Here is a 24925-nt window from a genome sequence, read left to right on the forward strand (position 1 = left end):
GGGGTAAAAAAAAAAAAGTAATCTGTATATTCAAGAATGGATACACCCTACCTCCCAAACACCCTACCACCCAAATTTTTACTAATAATTGTGTTGTGATCCTGTCTTGATGCAGGTTACTTGACCAGTCAGCGCATAATTTGCTTTTGTTGTTTCAAGTCAAATTCATTAACTTGGGGAGGGTCAGGGGGAAGAAAGGAGTCTTAAGTTACTGTGTACATAACTAGGATGGGTTCTTATTTGACCTAAAGTCTGTCTTGATGCAGCAGCACAAGCCAGCGAGGAGCCTGTCACATTTCGTCGTGAACGCGGCACATTTAGGCGTCAGGCAGTACGACGCCGGCACAATGCAGGGAGTAACCCTACCCCTCCTACATTGCTCATCGGATCACCCCTCAGGTAGGGTATCTAAATGTTCCACCATATTTAGCATGCATGCAGCAGACCACTTCTCCCCACACCCACCAGTGTTACCAGAAAAGCACTTTTTACTTCCTTCCCCCCCATAACCTCCTTGAGCTGTCACTGCATGTCACTGTGGGCTTGTTGAATTGTGCATGTATATGTGGCAGTATTTTCAAAATGATCAGGATAGCCAGTCTCTAACATGTTATAGCTAATTTTGGATTGATAACAAATGGAACTAATGCTAACATACTTAGACTCAAGTGTTTTTGTCAAAAACTTCAGAAACTTATTTTCAAGGAAGGAATAAAACCCAAGAAAATATTATTTACCACTTGTCATTTTGCTTTTCTTTCCTTTAAGAAAGCAAGCGTTAGGGACTAGTACTGTAATCTTTTTTTTGCATCTGTAGATAGTGGGAAATAAGCATAATAACAAAATGGCAGAACATCATAAAGAGATAAATCTTATGAGCAAAGATTCCAAATCTAAAATACAAGGTAAACCATTGTATGAACATCCTGCAGCTTTTTACAGCAGAAGAGAAATAATGAAGTAATAGCAATGCCTTTGTTGTAGAAGGCACAGCATTGCTCAATATTAAATCTAATTGTGTGGCACTCTTGCATGCCTTGACAATGTTTAAAATGTGCTATTAATACATACACGTATCCCAGGAGTCCCCAAGCTTCACTGGCACAGCTGTAAACAGTACTGAGCCTAGTGATAAGTTACATACAGCAACTCTGTTTGGTCTGTCATCTTCAACAGTACAAGCAGCAATCACAGTAAGTTTTTAAACTTGCTTTTCAAATCTTTCAGTCCTGTGGTTGCCTGTGGTGTTGGAGAATCTGGCAAGCAGAACTTTGCCTTTAGAGGAAGGAACATTCCCCCATACATACCAAAGTAATTCTTCTTCCAGTTACGTGATAGATATGCAGGAGTAATTGTATATGTTGTGTATTCTTAATGATCTTCCTTTATATGCTTAGCTATTGTTAAATAATAGGAGCAGTCTGGTTTTGTGTTCCAGGAATACTTGTGTAATTTTTTTAACTGGTAAAAGCTATAGAAATTGAGCAAATAAAAGGAAAATACAATAGAGGATGGGGGAGGAATTGTGCCATATTTGTAGTACTGCTGAAATAATCAAGGGCTAAATTTCTAAATTTTCCTTAGACAGAAGGATTGCAAGAATGGTACCTAAAATCTAACAAATGAAGAGTTGACTTCTGCCATATCAAGGACTGAAACTAGTTAGATGTGTGTTTACTGGCTAGTGCAGTATGTGGCAATAATCACATCATTTTTTTGTGAAGCTTCTGGTCTTCCAGAACATAGGTTATTCAGGTTAGTGATTTACTGTATAGTGAGCAATGCTATAACTTTGCATTCTCTTAAATCACTTTTGGTCTACTCTCTGTTGCATTCACTTGTTTCTAATTTTTTTTGTTGTTGTTCCCTCCTTTTTTTTTTTTTTTTTAAGGGGAGGGTAGTATAGTTTTGTGTATTGGTTTATGAGAGACTCTGCAGACTAATCAGAGATCCTTAACTGTGCGTTAGCCAGAAAACATCGAGTTTCGTTTCTCTCTTAGACAGGTAGAAAGTAGGGCAAATAAAGCACTCTGTTTTAGAATGAGGCTGACAGCTACCTTATTTTCATATGCTGGTGCAGTCATTGAGGTTCCCATGGCTTAAGCTGGACTTCAGTGAGAGATCATGAGAAAACTGAAATTGGTGGAAGTAACTTCTTAATCAGACAAGATGTTCAAGGGTGAAAAAGTAGAGCAAGTATTCCAGCCTTGTATTTCCTCTGTGCATCTTCCAGTTACCTAAATTTGTTCCTTTCGAAATAGTCTAACTCTGTACTTTCTCTGACATAATGATACACATTATAAAAAATACTTGTATTATAAACATGTTCAGAATTTAATACTTAGCAAGATTACTTTGCTCGAAGCATTGTTTGTGATGCTAAATGACTGTCCCTTGGAGTGGAGTTAAATTGCTAGTCCAACCAAACACCAAAGTCCTTTCAGATTTGTTTGACATACATCCCACAGTTGGTAGTTCAAATACATTTTATCTGAAAAATTGTATTTATTATCGTTCTGTTTTCTAGGTGAATAGTCTGAAAAAAACCTTTGCTTTATATAGGTAGCTGAATTTTAGTGTAAATTTGTATTTTGCTGGAAGAAGCAGCCCTTAAAGATTGAAAAACAAAACAAACAAGTGCATAAGGAAGAAATGTGAAGAAATGCAGAGTATTTTTAGCCTATTACCACCAAGATACTTTCAAAACACCACTGGAACTGTACTGGCATTAATTGTATATGCTAGTGGTGAGCTTCCTCAGTTTAGTTCCTAATATTGCTCATCCATATAACTTTAGATGTTAAACTTCTAACAGTATTAGATTTACTAATCTTTAGTTGCCCTGATGTTACTTATTCTTGTCAGCAAAACTTTACTCTCCTAATCATCTAACTCTGGCATAAAATTGGATGTCATGAAGATGTTCCTTTAGAAACTGAGTTCAGTCTGGGTTTTTTTGTATGTATGGTGTGTGTGGTGGGGTTTTTGTGGGTTTTTTTGGTGGGTTTTGTGTGTGTGTGTGGTTTTTTGTGTGGTGGTGTGTGTGTGTTTTTTTTAATGTCCTATCCATTATTGCAATTACTTTTCAATTCCTCTGTAGAATGTTTAGTAAAGGAGACAATGGCACTATGTGTGTGTGTTTGGCAAGGGTAGACAAGTAAAACCTGGTCTAGTAAATTCTGCTGGTTTGATGCTAAATTAGGCATGAGTACCTTGCCTGTTAACTTAAAAACAAAACAAAACCAAACAAAAAAATAAACCAACCAAAACACACCACAAAACAACCACCCACCCCTGCTTTTGTCCTGCCTAAATGTCAAAAGTGTTTTGGGCACTTAAAACATAAGTATACATTGGCATCCTATACAGTCAATAGTGTATGCATGTGTGTCTGATATAAGAACATAAGTGACTGTCTGAAGCAGAATTTTACATTATTCTCTGCCTAATTAATAATTATATCTTTTACAAATCTGTGCAATCTGTTAATGTCAATGTTTTAGGGTGGGGTTTTTTTTTGTGACAGATATGGATAACCACTGAAAGGGCAATTTTGTATGTATCTTTTGATCTGTAGCTTCTATTCAAGGGAAAGCAGCATTGTTTAGCAGTGCTTTAGTGTTGCTGATAATACTTAAGGGACACAATGAAGGCTGGCACATCTCTGAGCTTCCTTGGGGCTTTTGTTGCCATGTAGCTCTCAGAGAGCCTTGTGTACAACAGCAACACACCAAATTTAAAATTCAGATTAAAATATGTTAGAATATGATAAATTAATGCATTGCAATTTTTTACCTCATGAGCTGTATGCATGTCTGCTTTATTTTGCATGGGCTTTTCTGAACACTTATTTTCATACTTATATCCATATTTTTTCCAGTGAAGCTCTAACAAAAGAATTGTGAAGTTGATATTCTAGAAAATATTGTTCAAAGCAAGAACATCAGATATAACCCCTCAGCCCTTAGTAAGATCTTGCTTTTTCGCTTGCGTCACCAGCATCACACTGTAAGCAGTGAAATACTAAAAGCAATGAGTGATAAGAGATTGTCTTTCAGAGGTGTTTGATATTTTCTGTAGTCTTTATAAATTATTTTATTGTCTAAAAAGAAATAATTTCAGAATTTCATCAAGTCCCGCAGGTGACTGTGACATATAACTTCTTTAAGTACACAAAATGAAGGATAATAAGAACACTAATCTTGCAAAGTAGGTGTGATATACAAGTGTAAGCATAATGTATTCTGACGCTTTGCCACATTTAGTACTAAACAAGGTATTAAAAAAAAAATCTTACTTTGTTAAATAGCTTTATAGAATAGTTTTGCAATGACAAGGCTGTGAAGAGCACTAACACTTTCAAGCTCATATGGCTGTAAACTTACAAATTTATCTGAAGCCCAAGCTGACTTTTAAAACCTGTTTTTTTGATGCAGGTATGTGTCTGGGTATAGAACAATTTCTTTGCAGTAGTAATGCTGAGTAATAATTTTTGCTGTACTGTAAAAAAGCTTTGAAATAGACTTAACTTTTGCCAATTAATAATTTGTTCTAAGCATTCTTAGTATCTTCAAAAGAACTCTGAATTGAAGTGTTCAACTACAATTATCTTACAAGGTCTATGGTAGCGTATGGCTACTAACAAAGCCTGAAGACGTTTCCTAGTTAGAGTACAGATTAATATGTAGAAAGGTCATGTTGTTATAACCAAAAGAACCCCAAAACAGCCAATTGAAGAGTTGATCCAGTCATACCTCAATGATCAGAAAGGGCCCCAGCCATCATGAGGAGACTGGAATAGCCACTGCTGTGTGTAGGCGATACCTCGAGTTAGTTTGCAATTAGACTAACCACCAGAAATTTGCTTTTGCACCCACAAATTAAGACTTACAGTAATATACGTGAGGGTGATTTGGGGAGATGTTAGAAAGCAATACTACTTTGAAGAATTAGGACAGGAACTGTATCTCCGGATTACTGACGTAACTAGTGTCTAAATATTCTGTTATACAGAACGCATGGGTTAACTTATCCAGAATAAGTAGCTTCTTAATGCTGTACTCGTAAGTCTTCCTCTTTAAACTATTATACAACCTCTTGTTTTGCTTCACTTCTAGCTGTGTTTCTCTTCTTCCTGGTAACGTGTCCCCAATCCGTGTTTTCTCGTAGCCTTCAAGATGGTCAGCAAGGCCCGCAGGCCCCCTCCCAGGGCAGAGCGCAGTCCCACCCCCTTCCCCAGGCAGCTGGGCCCGGTGCTTGCGCCTCCTTCCTGGTGAGAAATGGGAGTGTCCACTTAGAAGCCTCACCTGCTGCTGCAGCTGCTGCAGGCGGTGGCAGTTTGCACGATGAACTTGGTATGCAGGCCTTATGTAACCTTGGTGACATGGACGTTTTAACGCGGCAGATGTGTCGGTAATAACGTGATGAAAATCAGCTAACCTGAGCTTTGTTTCCGAGTCTCGTAGGTGCAGTTCTTAAAAGGCTGTATTGCTTGTTAATTCCTTGCTTTTTACAATAGCCTTTCCAGGCACTTTAACAAATGCACAATGTGAAACACTCTAAGGATGCAGAGATGCAAATAGTGATGGTGTGAGAGCTTTCATGACTCGAACAATGTAACACGTGTAATGCATAAGTGTTCTTGCATTGTCACAGGTAGTCGAGCAGGGATTGATACCAGCTTTGAGGGTCTTCTGTCTCCTGGTCCCTAGGAATTCTTGATCTTACTTTTTTTAGAGGAATCTTGCTTAGCTGCTGTTTAAAAAAAGAAATCCTCATGTAAATGTGTTCCATGAACACTTTAATTTAGGAGCTTGAGATTGAAAGAAAACCTGGACTTGTTCTTATATCAAAGGTAATCATTTCATGGAACCTTACAGTGCCCCTTAGTTCTTCATGGCCAATTTTATGTAGTTCTTAACTATTTATTAACTTCTGTGCAGCTGATAAAGTTGCTAGAGAGAAGGAAGTTCATAACAAGTGACTGATCTCCTGTGACACAGTAATGCAGGGGCAGATGTAGAAAAATTCCTGGCAGGGATCTTTGCAGCTATCTATATATGGTCTGAATTACTTATGACTTCAGGATTAATACGGAGTTCTTCCTTGAATTATTAAAATGGGCATCTGTAGAACTGACCATTATTAGTGACAGTATTTTGAGCAGCTGTCAGCTGTAATAACCTAAAACTACAGGTTAGCTCAGAACACTGACAAGACACTTGTTTCAGACCTTACTGAAACCCAATACTAAAAGATAAGTGAATTGTCATCGTATTCCACTAGTGAGGAAGACTTCAAGAGTTGCCAGGCTGTGGTACCTCTTTAAATATGAATTTGGCTAACAAGTTGCCACTCTCCTGCACCATCTAGCTGCAATAAAAGGAGAAACTGAATATAAGCAAAACTGAAAACAGCCTTGACATTCTCTGAGATGTTTTATAAAAAATATCTGCAGGTGTGTTAGATACACAATCTACTTACTTGATAACTTTTGTTTTAGAGTCTGGGGATCTACTAGTTTCTAGAGAGAAAAATAGAGACTTCTATCTCAATACTTGTATGTATCTCTGAACTATGAAAGCTTATCACGTTAAACTACAGATTTCTTTCTTTAATTTGGACTCTTTCATTTCTTTTAGAAAAAATATTGGAATATAACCCTGAAATTCAGGGATACTGATTATATCTGTTCAAGGTTAATGTTGAGATTTATTCTTAAAGCCATTACTGTATTTGAAGGATTTGTTTCATCTTACCCAAAATAATAGTCAAGTTTTATGGAATTAAAGATTTAATACACAATCTAGTTAAGTCTGAGTTATTTAAGAACTTATATTGCCATGTTGTAGTAGAAATCAAAGTGGATCATCTAAGAAATTGAACATTGCATTCAGGCTCTCTAAATAGGTGTATTCATTGCACTTGGCCTGTGTTGGAGTGTTCAGAAATTTATATAGCTAAATTCTTCTGAAATTTTCTGTATACTGTGCTTATAGTTGCATGGGGCAGCACATTGTCATTGGGAGATAAGAAACTTCCAGGATCTGCTCAGTTAAAAACCTCATTTATAGCTGGGATTTATTCCTCATTTGAAGCTCTGAGTATCTGTTCAGAAACCTTCCATGAGTGAAAGCAACTATTATAGGCAAGATCAGTCTTTATTTTAGGAAAAACATTTTTTTCTAGTTTGTGTAGCAATTTGTGTGACACGTGCTATGTTTTGTTAAATAGTTGGCAAAATGGTTTAAGCTTTCATGTGTGTGATTCCTTCATCAGGCCTGATAAGAAGGGAAGAGTATCTTTCCTTGTAACATGTTGTTGGGTGGTTTTTTTTTTTTTTTTATCCTCAGTCAGGGATGAAGTAACAATACTGCTCTGTTTCCCTTAAGTCTAATGCTGTTGGTTTTGCTCTGTTGTCCCAAGATACCTTCCAGTAGAAGATGACCCTGGTACTTTACAGTGGGTGTGGTTTAGAGGTGGGGGAGCGGGGTAGTTTTTTTCCTTAACTTTTGTTCTGATGCTGATCAAAGCAATGCAGGTGATGTGACTTACTCATTGTCACTGTGGAAATGACTGTGACTGTCCAGAGCAGAAAAATATTGAAAGTAGAGACTGGGGAAAAGCTATGGAAACAAAACCTTATTTATAGCAACCGGAAATAGAAGTGACAAAGGTAGTAGGTAGAGCTATATATCTCCATACAATGCATATAAGAATTAATTTAGTTACTGAAATTCTGTTGGTGTTTTCCAGCTCTTGTGGAAGACAAAACAGGGCATGTGTGATTTACATTAAAACGCCCTACATTTAGGACTCCTTTTTTTGTGTAAAAATGCATTATCTGCTTCTACATTCTTTGCATTTGTGTTGATGTCAAGCTGCAACTCTTAACAAGACAGAGGGGTGGTTTTGTCTGTTTTAGATTCATGTCTGTTAACTTGATGTTGGTGGCTTATTTTACAAAGGATGAACCTTACTCTATTATACCTACTCTACATCCAGTCTGGTACTGACTGTATAGTTGTCTGTAACTGGGCATTGTCCTCAGAGTAAGGCAAGAGATGCTTTGAGGCATTATCTTTAGTCTTCCAGGCTCAAAGTAGAAATATTTTTTTTTTAATCAATTATATTATTTCATGAAGGGGCTGGGACTTGATGGAAAAGGAAGCTTAATGAGCAGTAAACGTGAACTATATCACAGGAGGAATGCTGGACAGAAAGGAAAGGTGGCAGACCATCTGCCATGATTAGCATAATCATGCAGGATTAGTATAATATGAATCCACAAAACAGCAAAACAAAATGCATAGTGTGACTTAAGTGAATGACAGTCTTCAGAGCGCAGTGTGGCAGTTCTGATGCCTTTTATTATCACTGGTAGCTGATTCTTGAAACATGTAGGTGGTGGGTAGGATTTTTCAGTCCTTGCAGTGAAGGCTGTAGGTGTTACAATTTGCGAAGTAGTTAGGGATCCAAGTACCGAGTTACTAGAACAGATGCCCAGTTTCTGAAACTGGGGTGAAATAACAGATAACAGCGCCTCGTCCTCTCAGCTAGGTGATTTCCCACCCCCCACCCCCCCCACCCCCCCTCCTCCCCGAGGAATACTGCTTTTGTGATTAAAGGGAACTGGTCATCTGGAGCTTTACAACACAGTGACACTACTGTATTGGACTTCTGGTTGTATCGCTTATATGCAAGTGATAACTCTTCAGATTTATTGAGTTTATGAAGCATGGTCTTGAAGATCAAAACTTTTCTCTGAAGATAAATGTATACATTGGTTACTTATTTGATTAAAACCAATTTAGAATCAGTTCCTTGATACCTTTCTATAATTAAGTAGATGTCATTTATTTGGGATGGGTAGGGAGTATTTTCAAAGGTACAGGTAGAAAATAAATACTCACTTCCCATTGTTCCTATTGGAAATATCCCTGTTTTAGTCTGTGGAATTCTGCATAATAAGTAAAAGTTAGGCTTTTGACGAACTTCAGATAGAAAGAAAAAAGGAAATGCTTTGAAGTGTTCTAACTGAAAACCTGTAAGTCTTCATACTGCAGCTGAAAGTAAAATTTTGACCTTTGGAAATGATAGCTCGTTGCACCCTACAGAGTAACCAAATTCTCATGGCTTTGGTTTTGCTGACTAGGAATTAAAAAATATTATCACAAATAGCAGATGAGTATTTCTTGATCTAATGATAATGTAGACTTCAACGTGTCAAAAAGTGTTAGCAACATTCAGAACTAATTTATGGGAGGTTTGAAACAAAGTAATATTTATTGGATGGAAAACTGGGAAATGTGCTGAAAATAACTTAAATCATCAGAGCATGATTTTAGATGGAGCCTGAGCCACTTAAGTCTTCCAGGTTTCATCTGTGTCAGCTCATCAGCCTGTTGCTTTCATTGATTCCTGAACTGTGGGAATGCCAGTTTGTACATTGTGAACTGTTATGTGGTTGTCTCTCGACTTGGTGATGAGATATTTGTCTTTTGAAACAAGGAAGCTTGTGTCAGAGGAGGTACATTCATCTTTTCCTCTCCAAGTCAGAACAAAGATGTATTTTGGATTTGTGTGCTTGAGTATCAATGACTTGGTTTTGTTATTTTTGTAACCTGGTCCAAATAGAATATTGTTTGGGTGACTTGAATTTGCTGAGAACTAGCAGCACTCCCTTTGGGGCAGGAGGAAGAAATTATAAGCATTTCTCTTTAGTGGACGAACATGCTATTGGCTTTTTTTCTTGATTCTAAAATAATCTGACTCTGCCGTTTGTTCACAACTTGATAAAGCCACAGTGCTTATAGAAAGAAAAAACTTTCTTAAGCTTCTTCAGTATGATGCTGTTAAAAATATTTCAAGAGAATGATGTGGGAGAGCTAGGAGTGGGAGGGAGAAGAAAATCACTAGGGTAAGCAAAACCGATAGGTATATCCATATATATTGAGTCTTGTGAGCATTGGGATCCTTTACTGGAGTTTGAGAGTGCTGTGGGGATGCAGCTGTTATCTCACACAGTGCAAAAAGTATTAAATTGATGGGACTTTGGGGAGCTCAGCTGTAGTATCTCCAGTCACACTGTAGGGTTTATGTCCTCAACAACACTGAATAGTCCTGTCATCTTTCTTTTCTACTTTGGATGAGTTGAGGCTTTTCTGGAGAGCCTTTTGATTTAAAACAAACAAGGGCAGGCAACTTTGTTTTACTGATAAGCCAAATGTTTTTTGACAGAGCTAACTTTCAGTAGGAAGTCTTATATAAGTAGAGGGATGAATTGCATGTAATTGCAAGTATGGCAAGACCTGAGTCCATTTTGTAATTTGTGTGTAAATAATTGTAATTAAGTGTTTTGTCTGTTTACTGCTGCTTTATTGACCAGGTTTGTTTTATCTCAGCACAGCCATGCAGTATTTACAGCAGCAGTACAAATGCAGTAAATTTTGACAGATTCAAAGATGAGTTGAATGTGAGGAAACCGTAGATATTTTCTAATGTGAAGTGGTTTATGCTATTTTTTTTCACAGTTTTAGGCCCTTTTTAGGCATTTTACATGAGTGTAACAGTTCAGTAAACTTCTTTTTAAAACAAATATATCTGATGTATTATCTCAATCCAAGATAATGGGAAGTTATAGCTTGCAAGTAGTATATTGTAATTTCTGTGACTAGAATTTCACTAATTTGAAAATCAGAGAGTTTAATTTCCAGGCTCTCAATTGAGTAGTGCAAAAACATGAAGTATCTAACCCAAACTTCCTTATCTCTTAATAACTGGTTGTCCAGAAGATTTTTTTTCTATTAAGTTATACATAATTTTGTCCTGACTAGAGCTCAAGTGTATTATCCAATACCTTCATATTTGCTGCTGAATTTTTTTTTTTACTGATGTAGTTAAGAAATAGACTTGTGTAACTGATATTATTTATTGGTTGTGGGGAGGAAGATTTCTAATAACTTGCACTAGCTTAAATTTTAAACTTCAGTAACAACTGTTTACTACATTATGCATTAATAACCAAAGGTTATTTAACTAAAACACTCCATTAAAATCTATTGAGGAAGAAACCCCAACAAGTTAACTTCCTTACTTGCATTTCCTTACGAATGCCTATAGGAGATGTAATGAGATAATGAGAGAATGCTGTTGCATTACTGAGCTCTGATGCAGGCTGTGCGAGACTCCTGAACTATGGAGCTGTCTTGTCAGAATGGTTGGTCTTAGCACAGCTGCAGTACATGTCTAGTTGGTCTGAGGTGCCCCGTCTGAGGGTAGAAAGCTTTATGAAGATATTTTTCTATATACCAGTATTTTCCTTAGTTTTACTTGTTTTAATGATCCATTCTGAGTTTAACCTTGCTTTCAAACACTTTTAAATGGAACATAATTGTCTGCGGGTTTGAAGAGGAGTTGAAGAAGGATCATAATGTGGTATAAAAAAAAAAAATCAAACCCTACTATGAGAGAAGCAGGTTATGCTGTCACAGAAAGGGGCAAGGTTGGAAGCTCTGATCTTGTTAGGTATTTCTCATGTGACTGCTTGTTATCCTGTATCAACAGGAGAGGAAACAACTTCAAGACATGGAGCTGAGAGGCATATACAGTTTTTGCTTCAAATGCTCCGAAGCGGGACCTTTTTTGTTCTGTGTAAGCAGATCTTAAAATATTGGATGCTTTGCATCATGGCTTAAGAAGGGTTTTGAGCTAGGAGAGATGGAGAATTTGGCAGAACATTTCATCTGAGATCACAATTTCAAAATCAGCTTCCTGCATTCAGAGGTGAAATATATGGAACCTGACCTTCAGGGGAAATTACAGTGCTTATCTCTGATCAGACTATTGTGGGAAGAGGGCACTGTAAAAACATCATATTGTGAGTAAGGTAACTTATCATTTCAGTTATAATCTCTGGCTACTTTTTTTGTTGATTATATACTTAGGAATAGCTTGATATTGTTCATTCTAATGGTTTTAATAACAACTTTAGGAGATGATGGTTAATGGAGTTCCAGTAACTTCAAAGAGCTTGTCTGAGAAGTTAGTTTGCAGTCTTCTGTTCTTACACTGAAGTGTTTGCTTCTGACTTGTAGAAGAAATCTCTGCCTGCCATTCCTTTTTTAGTTTTTCTAGAGGCATAACTTAGGAAGCATCTCAGGCCACTTATTTCACTTTTTGTTTCTTTTAAAGTAGGCATGTGCTTCTCAAAAGAATTGTAATCTGGACACTTGAGGAATCTCTGCCATAGCTAAATGTCATGGTCCTCAAATGCTGATAGTGAATGATTTACTTACTGTTTTAATGGGGGGGACAGAGAAGAACTGAAGGGGCTGGTCATTGCAAGTTGTCGGCCTGGTTATTTCTAGGAGGGCGGAGAAAGGCTTACATTGTGCTTCTATTGTATTAATGATTACATCTTGTAAATATAAACTCTTAATTTAGTATTGCAGCTTACTGTATATATGTCATGTGAAATGGTATGAAAGAGGACCGACTAGCTAATGTCTTGTCTGCACTGGTGACACAATGTGTAATCACGTTTTATATTCTGATACTGATGTAAATTTAAATGTCTAAATTATTCTCAGTAGTAAGTTAATATGTAGAAACTAGTACCAGTGGGATGAAACATTATGAAATTTTGACCTACTTTTGACCTTTTCTTTAATAGGTAAGTTCAGTTCTACGCTCTACGAGACAGGGGGCTGCGACATGTCACTTGTGAACTTTGAACCAGCTGCAAGAAGAGCATCCAACATCTGGTGTGTGTGAAGGCCAGTCAAGAGTGATGATTCTTGTCTTACTGCAACAAAATATTTGATTTTAATATTAAAAGGTTATTTAGTATGGACTACAAAAAAAATCGATAGAAAATATTATCCATATACTTTTACTTTTGAAATCTAAGTGATTTTTTTACAGGGAGATAACACTAACTGCCTAAATAATCTTATCCACTTAAATGAATATCAGAAAATGAAGACTACCATTAGCTTAAGCAATAAACGTCCAAACTGAGAACGTGACAAATGCATTTTTGATTGGTTATAGAAAGTCCTTCTTAAAGGACTTAACCCAGGTTTTGGGAAAGCAGGTGGCTGTTGACCATAATGTCTGTTAACTTATTTACAAATGAACTTCCAATTGTGAAGCAAATGTAAACTGATAAATTTGTTCTCAAGTTCATAGATGGCATGAAACAATACATGGAAGTGTTAACATGCCTGAGGTTAAAATTTGACTTACAGTTGAAATAGCCAGCTACATACTAGAAAGTTCATCTGCTGTTGGAAAGATGCCTTTTCTTTCTCTGAAGGGACAGGAGACAGAAGAAAGAAAAACAATCCAAAACATCCTGTGTCCCTTCCCCCTGCCTCCAATCCACTTCACTATATCAAACTGCTCTGAAGCTATTGCGTCATGCTGAATGCTACAAATTCCTACCATGTGTAGGTGGAATAGCTATTGGAATTATGGAGTAATGAATATAAAAGCTCCCATCTTCAAATACTTCTTGTGAAAGTGTGCAAGTGCCTACTCTAGAGTTGAACTTTGACAAAAAAGTTCTGTATTCCTTGCACAAAGCTGCCAATGCTGCCTCTGCTGCTTGCATGTTCCAGATGCAATGGCTTTGCTGATGGCTGCTGTTATGACCTTACATGTGCTAATGGAAGGACTGAACTGGCCACATCCAAAAAATCAGATCTCAGCTTTAGAGAACACTTGAGTTTCAGCGAAGTAAAACTGATAACAAAGAATATTTCTATCTTAAGGCAAGGAACTGAAGGAAAGTTGCATAAATTTGATACAAGTCTTACTGCCATGTGATTTACATGGGAAACAAACATCCAAAAGCTATCCAAAATTGGGGAAAAAAAGCAATGGTTGGATATGGACTCTCATACAGTAAGAGAAATTTTTCCTCATCTCTAATGAATGGAAATTGCAAAGTAATTTTGCTCTTCTTACCAGAGGTTTAAGTTTGTTTAAAGTTAAGATTTTCAAAAGCAATTTAAGATTAAGTAATTCAGTATACTCGTTAAGTATGCAGTATTCTTGGCATTTTTGGGACCTTGGTAAAAACGGTATAGAACTAACAAACTCAGTATGGGAACACATTGAGGACTCTGGTCTCCTTTAGAGATGTGATGTATGTTTACACATCAGTAGCTAACACATTATGAAACATCTTTGTTTTTTCAAGTGGAATAATTATTATAACGATAATCTTTGTTAGACAATTTAGGGACTAGGTGTTGAGAAAATTATACCAAGTGTATGGGTCAAGTGTCTCCTGATCTACCATAGCTACAGAATTTACCACAATGCACAAGTCTAAGTGAATACTTGTATTTAAAATATGTGATTGAAGGAAAAACTTAAAGGAAGATTTTCAGCTAAAATCTGCTAAGAGTCAAAATCAATTTGGGACACTGGAAAATTAGAGTGGCCTGTTGAAATAAAATATAGTTTTATAATCTGAAGTCTTTCCCCTGTTCTTATAGTGACACGGACTCTCACGTATCGAGTTCTACCTCAGTTCGCTTTTATCCACATGATCTAGTAAGTTTTTCTTATTTATTTTTCAAGCATGCAAAAACCGAGAAGACTTTCCAATTTTATAGCAGTGATTAATAATCCTATGTCATAGTTCTTTGTTCTTAAGAAGGATTTTTGCCTGTGGTTAAATGAAAATAAAGCATTTATTTAGTGTTGTAGTGTCTTCATATATACATACAAATTCATCTTTTTGCATAGCACCTTAGAATTTAAATATAGATGGTTTCCACTGATGTAAAGCATAGTGATTTTTTCTAAATTGTGTGGAAAATGGTTGTTCTGAGAATACCTCATAAAGGTTTCCAGAGATGACTGGACGACTTGGACAGGGTTTTCCTTCTGTGCATTACTAAGATTACCAGGCAGCAGAAAGAATAAATTTCATGTTCTGACCAAGTAAAACTTCAGTAATTTCCCTGAAAGGAATTTAAAAGTCTGTCATTGGAATCTGCTGTACAAAATTGTAATTCATATGGAAGGAGTGACTGGGGAAAAAAGGCAGAGGCTTATGCTGTTTCATAGTGCAAATATGCCTTAGTTATTTCATCTCTAAACCTTCTATATTGTCATCAAGTCAAGATATATCTGTACTCTTAATTCTGACATCTGATATTGCTATGTCATGCAAACAGTGCAAATGGTTGTGATTCTTAAGGTCATGATTTTTAAGGTAGGGAACCAAACTAAAATATATTCAAGTACCTAATGACCTGATTAAGAGGAAAAACAAAATATGGATTTAGCATTTGGCAGAGGAGCTAGAGACCTCCATTTGCCTGGCCATGCTTTTCACCAAGTATGTGCTCTTCAAACCTGGTGTGTCTGCTTGAGGAACTTTCTTCACTTGCCACCAGGCCTCTTGAAAATGTAGCCTTCAAAAAAGAGGTTGCATTGCTTGTTACTTGCTGTTGGTTTGCCAGTGTGGTCCCATTGGAGGGAATGATTCTGTTTTAAGGCAAACTCATATTTGTAAAAGCTCAGCCCATGTGCCTAAATTGAAATTTCTACTGAAATGTATTATTAATGCAACAAAATGTTATGGTGATTCTACCTTTTAAGAAACCAAATTTTAAAAAAGTTGTCAAAAAGTGCCTGTTTTCTGACACAGCTGATCTTGGATTGTATGTTTTGTGGTTTTGAAATGCCTTTAGAAAGGGAGGGTTCTTACTTGGTGGTTTTATTAGTATTTTGCTAGGAAGGATAAGCTGGCTGAGCATAGTTACAGAACAGAGCTTTAAGAAGTCATGAAAAATTTTTTCAAACAAATGTTAAACTTTAAGACAGTTGGTTTAAAAACAAAAAAAACCACACCAAAAAAAACCACAGCGCCAAACTCTATAATTTTGACACTTAAAGGTGATAGAATATTTAGATTTTACTCTTTTCTTAAAAGATTATGAAGATTTTTCATCAAATGACATTTTAATGATGATATAGAATAAAGGGCAGTGCAATAAGATGTTTTCTGGCATGTTAATGAAATTTATGAAGTGGGTTAAATGACACATACATACTGTAGTGACTTTTTAACCTTCTGAGCACGCTCCTTAAATGTCCTTCATGGTTGTTAGTATGACTGTGATTTCAAGAGACTCTGGAGTGACAAACTACTAAATAAGTCGAAAGTATAGTCATAAATAGTACTTGAGTTAAGCCAGAGCTTTCTTTTATTTGTCTCCGAGTATATTCTGAATGTAGTGAGTTTGAATTTGACCACTGACGCATGCATATGTTGCTTTGTCACGCAAAACCAAACATTTGGCATGGGTGTGCATGCGGATTAGCTGACTGTAAAAATGTGTTGTAATTACTTAAATTCAGAATTGGAATATTCTGTAGTATCTGTTATTCCTGGTCACATATCAGTTTACTTGTCTTCAAATTTGAAGTTTTCAGAGTAAATGGCATAAGTGCTTAGAAGACATGTTCATACTTCTTTTTAAATAAGGCATATGCTAAAATGCCAAACAGTTGTGTTATATGCAAACTGTTACTACTGCTGGTGCTGTTTGTTTGCTATGATAAAGTCAGGAAATTAAAGCAGAAGCCTGAGAACTGACCGTGTTTAACATAGAACTTCTCAAAAGTGAAACTAAATAATTTTAGCAAGCTTTTCCAAAGCAGTTTTCAGTAGAACACAGTGCTATAATGAAAATGAGCTTTTGTTAATACTGACTTTCTTTTAGCTTTCTCTTCCTCAGATCAGGTTGAACAGGCTGCTAACCATGGATACAGATCTGCTGGAACAGCAAGATATTGACCTGAGCCCTGACCTTCAGGACCACATGCAAACTCAAGAGGAAGCAGCTCAAAAAATCAAGCAGTACTATCGCTTTTGGATCCTGCCTAAGCTTTGGATTAGCATCAATTTTGATAGATTAACTCTTCTGGCTTTATTTGATAGGTGAGATCCTTGTATGTTACTAGACTCAAAAAGTAACAATTGAAAAATGGCAGCTGAACTGCGAGTAATACAGACAAAGCTATCTTTAGAGAATTGTACTTAATTGTTGTACTTAAAGATGAAAGAATAATACAAAACACAGTTTTATGGAAATAATGAAGGCTACTCTCCCTTTTCCTCTAGCAATGCTACAAAGATGAAGAAAAAACAAAAAAAAACAACCCTCATTTTTTGCAGGAGTGGGATGATAGAGTATTTGATCAAAAAGAGATTTGTTGCTAGTCTTTAAAGCTAGAAAATAACCTTCTCCAAAAAACTTATTGAAATGGCCTAGAACTTGGCATGCACTTACATTATTTCAGCAAGTAGAGAGAATTTACCAGCTATTTCAAAGCCTTTTTTGAAAGGGTCATCTAATATTGTAGCCTGTTGTCCCTGCTGCATTTACCTAGTGGAATAAAATGAAGGTGACACCTCAACACCCTCAGCTTTTGGAATATATGGAATATGTAAATTTTGGTAATAAACTTCCTTGAGATAAACAATATAGTAGTGATTCTTTTCAGGCACAATCACTGCTAATTCTGTTCCTAAACACTACTAATATCATATGGAATTCTCTTTATTCCACTGGCATATTTTATCCAGTGAGAGTATTTTTAGTTTCTTCATTACAAAATCACAAATGACAGATTATATACAGGCAAGCTATCTTGCACATTTTTTTCACAGGCTTGTAATCATCCTGTGTGGGCCTTGAATATAGACTAATGTTACAGACCATGCTTCTGCTTGAGCATTTGAATTATTTCTGAAGTTACCTGCTGCAGTTATCTTCTGCTGTTTAAAGGTCAATTCACAGGATCACAGAATGTTAGGGATTGGAAGGGACCTCAAAAGATCATCTAGTCCAATCCCCTCACCGGAGCAGGAGCACCTAGGTGAGGTTACACAGGAAGGCGTCCAGGCGGGTTTTGAATGTCTCCAGAGAAGGAGACTCCACAACCTCTCTGGCCAGCCTGTTCCAGTGTTCTGTCACCCTCACTGTGAAGAAGTTTCTTCTCATATCTAAGTGGAACCTCCTGTGTTCCAGTTTGAACCCATTACCCCTTGTCCTATCATTGGTTGTCACAGAGAAGAGCCTGGTTCCATCCTCCTGACACTCACCCTTTACGTATTTATAAACATTAATGAGATCACCCCTCAGTCTCCTCTCCTCCAAGCTAGAGACCTAGCTCCCTCAGCCTTGCCTCAAAAGGAAGATGCTCCACTCCCTTAATCGTCTTCATGGCCCTGTGCTGGACTCTCTCCAGTAGTTCCCTGTCCTTCTTGAACTGAGGGGCCCAGAACTGGACACAATATTCCAGATGAGGTCTCACCAGGGCAGAGTAGAGGGGAAGGAGAACCTCTCTCGACCTACTAACCACTCTGCTTCTAATACACCCCAGGATGCCATTGGCCTTCCTGGCCACAAGGGCACAGTGCTGGCTCATGGTCATCCTGCTGTCCACGAGGACCCCCAGGTCCCTTTCCCCTACACTGCTCTCTAACAGGTCATTCCCCAACTTATACTGGAACCTGGGGTTGTTCCTGCCCAGATGCAAGACTCTGCACTTGCCCTTGTTATATTTCATTAAATTTTTCCCTGCCCAACTCTCCAGCCTGTCCAGGTCTCTGGATGCCAGCACAGCCTTCTGGCGTGTCAGCCACCCCTCCCAGTTTGGTGTCATCAGCAAACTTGCTGACAGTGCACTCTATTCCCTCATCCGAGTCATTGATGAATATGTTGAGTAGTACTGGTCCCAGTACTGACCCTTGAGGCACTCCACTAGATACAGGCCTCCAACTAGACTGCCCCGTTGACCATGACTCCATAAGATATTCATTGTATTGAGCTATCATTGCAGTGCTGGCAGCTCCTAGCTTTGCTAGAAGTCAGTGTACTAGTGTAGTCTATGCCAGTTCAAATGTATTCGTAACTACTTTGCCACCAGCAGCATAACTCTTGTTAACTTCTGACCCTAAGTGTTCCCTTCAGATTTTTCAAGACATAATTAGTTTTTAATTCCATATTTTTCTTTTTTTCTTTTTCTCTCTGATACAGGAATCGTGAGATCCTTGAAAATGTATTAGCTGTCATCCTAGCTATTCTAGTTGCATTTCTGGGCTCTGTCCTTCTTATAGAGGGCTTTTTCAAGGATATTTGGGTCTTCCAGTTCTGCCTGGTAATAGCCAGTTGTCAATATTCGCTGTTGAAGGTATTTTAATTTTCACTTTCTATAAACAATATAAGTAACTTCAGTTGGGTGTTGCAGGCTAGTTAGAGCTTTAAGGAAAAAAAACCTGCATGTTTATAATTTAAAAAGAAATTACTAAAGTTTAATTTCATGGAAAGTTTGAAGACAGTCATGCAAGGCCACTTCACTAGAATGCTTTTGCGTGTGTTTGTTAAACCTTTATTTGTTTTTCTCATGGACTTCTTATTTCCTCAAAGAGGAGTACATTCTTACTGATTAAAAACAGCCTACAAACTAAACTTTATTGTTTTGATTTGCTTTTCTTTTTTTTAGTGGAATCACCTCAATGAAGTCATATTAATCAATTATATCTAAGTATCTTTTTATCAGAATCATAGTTTTTATTAGACAATTGTTAATGGTACTTTTGTAATTTAAGAATGATTGTTTATTTCCATATGATTAGACTATTAGGATGAAAATTAGATTTAAATTTAAAGTGCACAGCACATTTTGTGTTTAAAAGAGGGAGAAGTTTAAAAATGAGGGCTTTTTTAAAAACTTTGACTATAGACATACTCTTTGAACAGATTTTTATGGTTTAATACATTGCGTTATTTAAAGGCTGTAGAGTGGTTTGACAATTGTAAAATTAATTATAGATTTTAAAAGAACTTTAATCAAGAAATGATGGGGGGGAGGAGTAAATGGACTTACCTGCAAATGGGGTAACTTTCTTCTTTGTGTTTTGGTTTCAGAGTGTTCAGCCAGATTCTTCTTCCCCTCGACATGTAAGTCATGGGCATGTGCCACTGTACTGATCCTGTAGATGTAGAACTTCCACAGATAATTGATCTTTGACATTTTTACATGCCTTCTTATAAGGCACAAGAGGCTTATTTTGTCTTAGTGTGTGAGAAGGGAGCTGATACTGTTTCCTGCACCCCGTAAGCTTTGTTTGTTTTTAGCAAATCATGTCTTCGCTGTTTTAAGCCTAGCTTTTGCTATAGAGCCATATCATGATAGGGTTTTTGATGAATACTTAGTATTCAAGCAATTATAGTGAGAAGTATTCTTAATGTTGCGATTTGCTGTGCTGGTATGAACTGACACAGCACTGATGCTCTGTTCTGTTCTTGTAGATCACTCAGTTGTCCTAATGCGCAAACATCTTTATTTTTTCACTCTATTAAGCTGAGTATGCAATGCTCTAGTGAGCATTAACCTTTGAGCATGGAAATGTTAATGTGCTAGTGTTGCACAATATGTTTATGTTCTCTTGTGCATCTGCTAGATTGCCAAGACAAAATATTTTATGTCATAAATAAGATATGAAAAAGCACTATTCCTCTGCAGCAAGTCATTTATTAGATATTAAGTAATAAGTTGTATGTTTTAATGAACACAAAAATACAGGGGTTTTTTAGATTGTGGGGTTTTTGTTGGTTTTTTTTTTTTTTTCTCCCTAGTAGGACCAGTATCTGCATAATAAACTTTATTTGCTTTCTCTTCAAAATTATTCTTGCTTGCTTATGAAGCCTAGTTAGAGTTTCTCTGGCATTTAGGATTGCAAGAAATGTACTTTTAAAACTTAGCAGAGAATAAGGGCAAATGCATCTTCGCCTAAATCTAATTGTTGTGTCCTTGCTATATTGAAGCCACAAAAAAAAGGACTTGTATACTGCAAGCAATGCATTAAGGACTTTATGAACAAAACTTAAGGATATGTTGAGATGACAGCACGTTATTTGATGAACAATGATTTTGGTTGTGAAACTATCTGTAACAGAAGAATTATCTGTAACAGAAGACTAACTATTATTGTGCTAATAATGAAACTTTTTTTTTTTAACAGGGTCATAATCGTATCATAGCCTATAGTAGGCCTGTATACTTCTGTTTATGTTGTGGTCTTATTTGGCTGTTGGATTATGGCAGCAGAAACATATCTACAACAAGATTCAGGTTGTATGGAATGGCTTTTACCAACCCCTTGCTGCTGCTGTCAGCCAGGGACTTAGTTATAGGTGAGTGGCTTTTCCATGGATTTGAATTGTTTGCTTTGCTGCAGTAGGATTTTTTTTTTTTTCCTCCACTCTGCATCTTGTTATTACACTGTTGCATTATCACCTTTTAAATGCAGTTCATTTAAGTTACCTTTGTGAAGAGTAGTTTTAGCTTTGCTGAAGTTTATGGGGAAATTCCCCTCTTCTATAGCTTTGCTGTGACAAACTGCAGAGGTGTTGCTCAGTAGGTAAAGAAACATTTTGATTTGGACTCTTTCATGCTCTCTAGAGGGGCTTGTGGCAAATGAGTAGGTGTTCTCTTAAATCAGGTTATTTGTGTTTAGCAATCATGTAGAACAGTAGGGATACAATTTTAGAAAACATTATAGACAGATTTAATCTTATTTAAGCTCTCTCTTCTCAGAGCAGGCCTATCAGCAATACCAAAAATATAATTTTGGGATGTATGAGGTACTTTCATTGTATTCTGAGCAGCACAGTGCATTCACAGTACTGCTGGCATTTAATACCTCATCCCCTCACCCCCCAAAAAAACCCCAAAACAAACCACCACCACAAAAAAACCCAACAACAAACCTTTCCCATATTTACTTAGAAAATTATTGAAGATAGTCGCAGCTACGTAATCTCAGGCAGAGCCCATAGAAAGGAGAGAAAGAATGTGACCATTTGAAGACCATCTTATAATGTTAACTTTATGTATGTTCTTTAATGGAGCAAAGCTTTTTGGTGATCCTCTTTGAATTACTTCTTAGGAGGGGAAAGAAAATCTCTAAGAATTCATCTAAATTGAACACACTTGCTCTTCAGTTGTGCCAAGATATCTGTGGATGAAAGACTGCAGCAGTTAAAAATGTTATTACTTGCATGCCTCCAGTTCTTGGGCAGTCTTCTGTCCAAGAAAAATTAAAACTTAGTCTTGATTTTGATTCTTCATATGTATTTTTAAAAATTCACTTATTAATTAATAAAAATTACTGACTCAGGCATTTTGGGAATTAATTTTTGTTACTTGATTTTAGTAACATCTTGAATTTCATACCTCATACTGTTTCTCCCTTTGACTTTGTGCTAGTAAATTTGCATTTAAATGTCCAGAAGGAAATGGTCAAAGCTTCTTATTTATGAAGAGAGTATTGTCCAGGCATTTCCAGAGGTGCTTTTCTGCAGGTTCTATGGATCTACTCATGCACTGGCACACTTCATTCTGTATCTGTGATGGAAAAAGAAGTTAATTCAGTAGATACTTCTGACTCATTCAATATATAAGACTAGCTTAATTTCCCCTGTTTACGCTCTGTCAATGTCAGAAGTCTTTTCTTCCCTTTCCTGTCACCTTGAGTCATTTTGCCATAATTTATACCCATATCCCCATAAGGTAATATGGACGTGTATGTGTAGGTGGTGTGTTGTATTGTAAAAGTGACCTGCTTCTTTTAAAAGTACTTAAGAGTCTTTTTCAGTTTTAAAAAGACGTACTGGCATCTTTACCAGGCCATGTCTATTTTGGGATTAGCTTTTAAAACTACTTAGTTGAAGAGTTCTGGATGGTTTTTGATCCTTATGTTTTACTGTTCTTAGGTATCTTGCACCAGCTTATGTGGTTACTATTTCTTAGCAGTTCTACCAGTAAAAATCAGATTGTTAGAACACCTCTCATTTCTTAAAAACAAAACAAAACCCCAGACTCGCCCCTCTCCCTTGGCAACACCACCACAGTGCAAACCCCTCTCCACACACACACACACACACACACACACACACACACACACACACACACACACTTCAGCAACTCTTAATGTTGCTGGAGCACTGTTTCAAAAAGTGTGTATGGCAAAGCAAGCTGGCTACTAGCAAACACGCTTTGTTCAAACATAAAGTCAAAATCTCAGCTGCCTTTTTTCCCATTCCCAGGCATAGCCACTAGAACACCACAGGTGCAGGGCAAGGCAAACTTTGTGTTTAGATAACATAATTGCTGTGTCCTTGCCAACAGACAAGTGAGGACTGGCATAGATTTATTTATTTTGTGTCCCACGTATTAGACTTGATCATTTGGTCTCAATCTGCTCCACATTTATAACAATTATTTTCTCTTTTCACCTAGGTGGTCCCCATTAGAGAGCAAATCTGTTACGGGCTTTAGAAGCCATTAGAAATGCTGGCTTTCTGCTTGACTACTTTATAAATCGTGTATTTTCAGATCTATTCTGTAATCTGATTTTCAGTAGACCCAAGATAGTTCAACCTACAGGCCTTCATGAAACATCTTTTCAACCTGTCAGTGAGAGAACACTTTATCATTTGCCTCCTATGCAAGCTTCCTTGAGTAATGATTTAGAAACTAAAAATTGAGACTTGTTATTCTTCACAGGACACTGTAAAATCTATTTCTTCATTTTGTCACTGAAGCTACAAGTCAATAAGGTTTTAGAAAATCTTCCCTAAACTGCTAGATTTTTGGCTGCTAGGGTTATTTTCATGTTTGGATGTTTCTGTCCCTCAGAACTGAGAACTTATGATATGCTGCTGCTTGTGAATTATGTCTGAACTACTTAATAGTTGTGTAAAATATTATTTCCTTATCTTTTATTCCTTAAGATGGAAAGTAAATGAAACGTATAGGTTGGGACACATCATCCTCTGTATTAAAATTAAGTGGTATTTGTTTATCTTTGCATTCTTAAGTTCTGTAATTTGCAGAAGTTTTAATGGTAGATACAGTTATCCATTTTCCTGGGAAAAAAAAAATCATTTAGGATTAGAACTGTTCAGAAGTGGTGAGGGGAAAATGAGTAAAATTGTCAGACATTATTGATGGCAGAAAACCCAGAAGTGAAATGCTTGGCCTCTTAAATCCATATGGCTGGTGTTAACTTGTTCCTGTAACTCCAGACAGGCAGTTAGGCTTGGATAAGCCTAATTTACAATGACTAAAAATTTACAGGTTGTCTAATCTGTAAACACTCTTGGCTGATCTTTGCTAAATAAAACTGGAAAGCCTAAATTGGCCTGTGCGTGTTCCTACAGCGATTAAAATGCAAATACAAGAAATCTTCTTACTATTGGTCTATATAACCTCTATAATCAGTCAGTTCTAAGTCACTGAAGTAGAGATTTATATAATGTATGCTTACCGTAGAAATACTTCAGTGACATTGAGTCAAATGGTGTGTGTGATGCCCTAGAACTGAAACTGAAGAGTACGTTACCATGCTATATTTTTCATATTCACCTCTTTTTCAACTATTTGTTTCCTCCGTAGTGTTTACACTATGTTTCCCTATAGTATTCTTCATTGGTCTCCTGCCTCAGGTGAATACATTTGTGATGTATCTGTGTGAACAGCTGGATATTCATGTCTTCGGTGGCAATGGTGAGTGTTGTTTTTTATGTAAGTGGCAAAAGATTAGGTTAGGATTAGCCATTAGATTAGGAGCAGCCATCAGATTAGTAGGCTGGTTAAAAAATTTAGTGATTACACTATTTGTATTCCTACACTCTAAACAAAGAATACTAATTGTATTTTTGAAAAGGCTAAAGGTCTTCTGATTGATTATTGAAAAATAGATTTACTGTCCTAGTAAGTGTCCAAAAGTATACTTTCCTTCTCAACTGGTTTCTATTGCAGTTGTTAATGATTTCCATGGTATTACTGTTGAATAAATTGCTCTTTAAAAAAATCATTTGTAGGG

The 24925-nt window shown here is 36.8% G+C and overlaps 1 protein-coding gene across 13 annotated transcripts in view; it reads left to right on the forward strand.

The window, feature by feature from the left end:
* Positions 1 to 24925, forward strand: part of PCNX1 (pecanex 1) — a 92842-nt gene that overhangs the window by 33687 nt on the left and 34230 nt on the right. For 3 of the 13 annotated variants that reach the window (XM_065637032.1, XM_065637037.1, XM_065637043.1), the window contains 9 exons: positions 267 to 399; positions 5170 to 5354; positions 12674 to 12764; positions 14508 to 14565; positions 16749 to 16966; positions 19071 to 19224; positions 19962 to 19994; positions 21059 to 21230; positions 24496 to 24606. In XM_065637032.1, the coding sequence (XP_065493104.1) occupies positions 267 to 399; positions 5170 to 5354; positions 12674 to 12764; positions 14508 to 14565; positions 16749 to 16966; positions 19071 to 19224; positions 19962 to 19994; positions 21059 to 21230; positions 24496 to 24606 (1155 nt within the window). The remainder of the gene's footprint in view (positions 1 to 266; positions 400 to 5169; positions 5355 to 12673; positions 12765 to 14507; positions 14566 to 16748; positions 16967 to 19070; positions 19225 to 19961; positions 19995 to 21058; positions 21231 to 24495; positions 24607 to 24925) is intronic. The other 10 variants (XM_065637034.1, XM_065637038.1, XM_065637033.1 and 7 more) reach the window with 7 other exon arrangements.

This window comes from Caloenas nicobarica, chromosome 5 (genome assembly GCF_036013445.1).
Source record: "Caloenas nicobarica isolate bCalNic1 chromosome 5, bCalNic1.hap1, whole genome shotgun sequence".
Lineage (NCBI taxonomy): Eukaryota > Metazoa > Chordata > Aves > Columbiformes > Columbidae > Caloenas > Caloenas nicobarica.